Source organism: Etheostoma spectabile, chromosome 20 (assembly GCF_008692095.1).
Source record: "Etheostoma spectabile isolate EspeVRDwgs_2016 chromosome 20, UIUC_Espe_1.0, whole genome shotgun sequence".
NCBI classification, from domain to species: domain Eukaryota; kingdom Metazoa; phylum Chordata; class Actinopteri; order Perciformes; family Percidae; genus Etheostoma; species Etheostoma spectabile.
Window position 1 is genome coordinate 26,354,796 of NC_045752.1, and position 6,802 is coordinate 26,361,597.

At 46.0% G+C, this 6,802-nt stretch overlaps 1 protein-coding gene across 2 annotated transcripts in view; it reads left to right on the plus strand.

Moving 5' to 3' along the window:
* The window catches only part of kcnh5b (potassium voltage-gated channel, subfamily H (eag-related), member 5b), a 196,240-nt gene that overhangs the window by 37,863 nt on the left and 151,575 nt on the right, over positions 1-6,802 (plus strand). For both annotated transcript variants that reach the window (XM_032500626.1, XM_032500627.1), the window contains exon 5: positions 2,872-2,984. In XM_032500626.1, coding sequence (XP_032356517.1) covers positions 2,872-2,984 — 113 coding nt within the window. The remainder of the gene's footprint in view (positions 1-2,871; positions 2,985-6,802) is intronic.

Consider the following 6,802-nt stretch of genomic DNA (forward strand, 5'->3'; position numbering starts at 1 on the left):
CTGTTCTTTGGAGTGAAATGTAATGAAATGTAATCTAAAACAATATTAGTTGTATTTCTAATAATACTACTAATAATAATAATGATATCCTTTAAATACTATTTTGCCGTACTCACAGTATACCCATGTACAGCTTTCGTAGCGTTGTATGATGGGCCATGAACTCATTGACAATATCTAAAGAGCATTCACATTCGTGGCTCAAACACTGTACACAATGGTTTTAGGTTCAGGATGTATGTACAGACACCAGCTTTTACTGCTAATCTTTGTATTTAACAAGGCAGACATATGCTAATTGTATGGTTATTGTGGTATCAATCTTACCTTGCATGGCAGCTGGATTCTCCTGATATCACGGCATCACTTTTCACACTAAAATCCATCTTGGCTGGGGATGTGATGATAGTGGATGGTTGCTAGCTGGCTGGGGGCTGACTGTGGATGTGTCCTCCCCCCTGGGGCTGTAATGATAGGTGAGTGGTTGCTAGCTGGTGGGGCTGACTGTGGATGTGTCCCCGCCGGCTGTAATGATAGTGGATGGTTGCTAGCTGGCTGGGGGCTGACTGTGATGTGTCCCCGGGGCTGTAAGATAGTGGATGGTTGCTAGCTGGCTGGGGGCTGACTGTGGATGTGTCCCCGGGGCTGTATGATAGTGGATGGTTGCTAAGCTGGCTGGGGGCTGACTGTGGATGTGTCCCCGGGCTGTATGATAGTGGATGGTTGCTACGTTGGGGGCTGACTGTGGATGTGTCCCCGGGCTGTAAGGATAGTGGATGGTTGCTAGCGCTGGGGGCTGACTGGGATGTGTCCCCGGGCTGTTATAGTGGATGGTTGCTAGCTGGCTGGGGCTGACTGTGGATGTGTCCCCGGGGCTGTAAGTGTAGTGATGGTTGCTAGCTGGCTGGGGGCTGACTGTGGATGTGTTCCCCGGGGCTGTAATGATAGTGATGGTTGCTAGCGGCGTGGGGCTGACTTGGATGTGTCCCCGGGCTGTAATGATAGTGGATGGTTGCAGCTGGCTGGGGCTGACTGTGGATGTGTCCCCGGGGCTGTAATGATAGTGGTGTGCTAGCTGGCTGGGGTGACTGTGGATGTGTCCCCGGGGCTGTATGCAGTGGATGGTTGCTAGCTGGCTGGGGCTACTGTGGATTGTCCCCGGGGCTGTAAGGATCGTTGTGATGCAAGCTTGCGGGGGGGCTGGGGACATCAGATGAGATACAGACAATACCATTATCATAGCAACATGTCTCAACTCACTACAACATCCAGAAGCCAAAAGACTCAAAAATGGATTTTATATGAATTTATTTGTATAGATATGTCTGTGCGTTTTTCTTATTTACTTTTGAAAAGTGCAAAGAAAAAAGCCTAAAAAGTGCAAAATACAAAACTTCTCAAATAAAAAAACACACCCACATCAATCACACACATACTTGAAATAACTATATACATAACTATATAGAAATAAGCAATTATAAGTTCTTCAGGATGTGAATTGCAATAAATAAGGCCCTATTTTTGCTTTGAAACAGCTGCAGCCATCACAGGGTTAAAACTTCATAGTCAAGTTTGGTGTCAATCGATTCTTCTTCTTATTGGCTAAACAGGTAGGCCGGGCTCGTAACATCTAGTTTTAACTGGTCCTCGCAAATGTCAATCTCCAACACGTGGGGTTACCATCAACTCTGCGACATGATTGGCTTTGACCAGGACGATCCCGGGCTTCTTTAGACGGATTGGCTGATATCACCTGTCATTCGAATCCTTAGATGTCCGACAATTGGACTGTCTGCAAAGAAACACTGTGGCAGCCTCGGGGGAGAAAACCCTGAAATGATAAACTGTTTAGCTTCTTTTCCGTTGAAACTCTTTCAAATGGTGTGCTGCATGAGCCTCTTTATGAAGATTTAATGCTTGCATTTTATGAAAACGAGTATGAGTATTGAGAATTGAGGTTTGTATCGAATCGTGGGTCAAAAATCGTGATACAAACCAAACCCTGGGATTGGTGTATCGTTACAGCCCTATTTAGGATTGATCCCCTGAAGAAGGAGAACTTCTCATAAATAAAAGAAACCTGCAGCTAAATGGCGACCTTGAGTGCCATGAAAGGCGTCTTTAAATAAAATGTATTATTATTATTATTATAAGTTGAAGGAGACTTTCTGCAGGGTGGGTGTCTGCCATGAAACAGGGCTTGTGTCGGCTTTATTGTAAACATGAACTAACCAATAGGAGAAACCCAGTTCCTGCCAGCCCTCTAGTGGAAAGCACAAGTGGAAGCAGTGGGAATATTTTGGAACTCCAGCATGTCCCCGTTGGAGGTATCAACAGCTGAGATCTGATTGTGTTTGTGTGCAGCTGACATGCATTCTCAAAGCCACATGAAGGTACTCATATTGTCCTCACTTTCTGGATCATATTGTATTATTATTATTATTATGGTTGTATTTTGGGTTTCTACTACAACACGTTTACAGGCTTTAATGCTCATTCTTCTCATGCTGTGTGTCTGAATATACCTGTATTCCCCCTCTGTCTGTTTTAGCATCTGTCTCTTTAAGCCCCCCTCCCTAAAAAGCCCAGTCTGCTCTGATTGGTCAGTGTTTCCAGGTCTTATGCATCTGCGTTCTAGGAGTCCCTGCGCTGTAATTGTAGCTGGGGAATGACTGTAACGGCACTGTAGCAGCACCTTCTACCTTTACGTAGTATGGTTATGACATCACAGCCAAGGCCCAGTTTCTGGGTATGGGCTGCGTTCACCGCCACCTGCTTTATGGTAGAGAAAGACCTTTTACAACATGGGACCTTGAGCCTGCCGTTGTGATGAATGTGATCTAAGCTGTTTTTAATGTCTCATTCCTGCAGGGTGGACCAAGTTTGCGCGGCTGACTCGAGCGCTCACCAACAACCGCAACACGCTGCCGAAGCTGGCACCCATAGAACACGAAGTCAGCCATAAACAGTCCAGACTGGCTGAGGTGAGCACGAGCAGACTCACACACTTACCCCAATGCCCCTCAAGCAGTTTATACTGTATATGTTAAACTGCAGGTAGCAACAGTAACCAAGCACTTCTGCTTCATGCCAAGTTTTTGCTCACTCATGTTACTTTCAGCCACATCTCTTGGTCTTCATTAGCTAACCGAGCAAGCAGCCTTGATCGACTGGAAGCCAAAAGGTTAACAGAGCATTAGCTGAGATAAGCTAGCAACAATCCGACATCAGCTAACCACGTATGATGCTTAACTCACGCTAAGCTGGTAGCAATCTGACAATGTTACATGCTGCACCGCACGTCCACACTGACTCAAAGACCTGCGTACACATTTTTGTTCAAATTGATAAATGCTGAGCTTTGTGTAGGAATCGGTGTAAATACATACATTTATATATGTATGCAGCTCAGCAGCTTTAATTATACAGTATGCAGTACATAACTGTAGGTCTTTCTCCCACTTCTCTTTGTAAGTAGAGTGAAGTCCAAAGCTGTATTTTGGTTATTTGCATAAGTCTAAATGTCAGTGTTGCTTGTTTTTCACCCAGCTCCAAAGAGTGTCCCATGTAATAAAAGAAATGCAGTTTTTAAGGATCAGCCTCTTCAATGCTCAAGAAAGCTCCGAGATAGAAAAAATAATCCCCTAAACTTGAAGGATAAAGACAGGTAATGGTAGCTGACCTCTCACCTGGAAGTTGGTTCTGCTGTAAGCTCCTCTATGGACGGAGACACACACACACACATTTTACCTTCCAACATATACTGCATTACATTATCAGTACTATCTACAACATGCTCAACTAACAAAGCTCATTCTAAAACGTTTGTACATAACAATATAGACAAAAAACTGTTGATGCTAACCCAAAATCACGCAAATATATATCTGCACCAGCAGCGTTGGCTCTGACATCCCACATCAGACATCCTGAAGGACATAGACAAGCCCACATCAGACATCCTGAAGGCCATGACAAGCCCACATCATCACCTCCTTACGGACTCAGACTCCGAATGCAAGCAACCCACAGTCATACATCACTGAAGGACAATCGACTAGCCCACATCGACATCCTGAAGACATAGTACAGAGCCCACATCAGACATCCTGAAGGACATAGACTGCCCCATCAGACATCCTGAAGGCATAGACTAGCCCACATCAGACATCCTGAAGACATAGACTACACCACATCACACATGCAGGACATGACGCATCCCCATCAGACATCCTGAAGGACGATAGACAAGCCCACATCAGACTCCTGAGGACATAGACAAGCCCACATCAGACATCCTGAGAGGACATAGCCACATCACCACATCAGACATCGGAAGGACATAGGCAGCCCACATCAGACATCCTGAAGGACATTGACAAGACCGCACACAGACATCCACTGGAATGACACATAGACTAACGCCACATCAGACATCCTGAAGGACATACCTCAAGGGAGCCCACTATCAGACATCTGGAAGGACATAGACAAGCCTCGACACATCAGAGCATCCTGAAGGACATAGACAAGCGCTCACATCAGACATCCTGAAGGACATAACTAGCCCACATCAGACATCCTGAAGTGACTATAGATTAGGCCCATAGACGTCCGCATAGGACAATCCACAATCAGACATCTTGAAGGACCTAGTAGCATAGCCTCACATCAGACATCCTGAGGACATAGACAAGGAACCCTACTGCCATACATACCCTGAAGGGACAATAGATCAAATAGCCACATCAGACAGACATGGCAGAAGACATAGACAATCGCACATGGGCAGACATCTATGAAGTCTCATAGGCTAGTCCCACGATGCAGCAGGTCATCCTTAGAGAACATGACACGAAGCCCACATCAGACATATGGTACCGGAAGTGAATATAGGTCAATGCGCGCACATCAAGACTCCTGAAGGGACATAGACTAGCCACAGCATCAGAATCTCTGAAGGACATAGACTTAGCCCACATTAGTATCCAGCATGCGATGAACTATAGACTACCCTACATCAGACAGCATGCAGACATAGACTAGCCCACCATTCACACATCCTGACAGGCATAGAACATACCAATCCAGCGACATCCCTAGACATCCTGCTGGCACTAGGACGAGATAGCCTCAATCAGGGACATGGCCTGGCAGAGACATAGACAGTAGCCCGCACAGTTACATCCGCATGCAGGGACATAGTCAAGCCCACATAACGCTGACATGCAGGACAATGATGGAGGGCGCCACATCAGACATCTGACGTCTGGTACATAGATCAAATAACCCACATTATGACAGGGGTCATGTCAGAACTAGACCTAGGCGCCCTATCAGGACAGCAGGCCAGGACATAGGACTATACCGCACATCAGACATCCTGCAGGACATAGACCAGGCCCACATAATAGAACCAGGCTTATGCAAAGCATATAGCAACTAATTCCTCAGCCCACATCAGACAGCATCAGGAATAGACGTAGGCACACACATCAGAGCAGATCCTGTCAGGACATAGGACAAAGCCGGCCAGTTAGACAAGCATGCAGAACATCGACTAGCCGCACCTCCTACTGCATGCAGTACATGAGACTAGCCCACATTTCAGACATCCTAGCAGAGCATAGATACAGCGCGACATCTAGAGCAGTTACATGCAGAAGCATATAGCTAATAAGGCCCGATCATCAGACGATCCTGGCTTGGACTGATAGACAAGTCCGCACATCAGTACATCCTTCAGAGCTATACGACGGAGCCGCACATCAACACGGATGGACATGCAGTACATCGACAGGTGCCCACATTAGACAGCTATGCAGAACATAGACTAGCCCACATCAGACATCCTGCTGGACATAGACAAGCCCACATCAGACATCCTGCAGGACATAGACGAGCCCACATCAGACAGCATGCAGGACATAGACAAGCCCACATTAGACAGCATGCAGAACATAGACTAGCCCACATCAGACATCCTGCTGGACATAGACAAGCCCACATTAGACAGCATGCAGGACATAGACAAGCCCACATCAGACAGAAATCACACATGGAACATATCCGTTGTGCATCCATAACAGTATTGTTGCTTCAGGACTACGGTCAGATCATCAGCAGCAAATCCGCTAGCAGCAGTAAAAGAAAATCAAAGAATGAAAACTTCCATTCAAGCATTGTTTGAATTATTAAAGATATAATGAGAAGTGTCCAGCAAGGTGGCAACTCTCAGACAATGCGTGGAGTCCCCGGCAGTCGCAGGATCAAAGAAAAGTAAAAACAACGTCACTCACAGATCAGTTATCTTCTTATTTAATCCAACGCCTTTCAGCTAGAAGCCTCATCGGGCTTCACCATTTCTTCCTAAGTAAGAAGGTGACTAGTTACTTACTGTTACCTCTGTGAAGGCCTCCTCTCTCTCTGATTGGCTGTCAGCACCGCTGGGGAAACGTCTGCCCCTGCTGCAGAAGAGCTCGTCCTTATTTACTCTCTGTTCCATCCCAGAAAACTGCCTGGACCACTAAAGAGAAGCCATTGTTGTTACGCTAACTTTTAGCAGTCTACGTACATCAACACATCCATGGTAAACTGTCCAACTAGTAAACTGGTAAACTAAACAATGTTAGCTGCTGAGGACAGCCCGGAGAGTCTGCCTGTTGTTACCCTAGCAACCACCTACCCAAAGGCTGTTGTCCTTATTCTATGGTTTAAACAGTTTAGTTTTAATTAGAAGAGAAGGCACATCTAAAGGAACACGCCACCGGTTGTTGAAATAGAGCTCATCACGGTCTCTCCT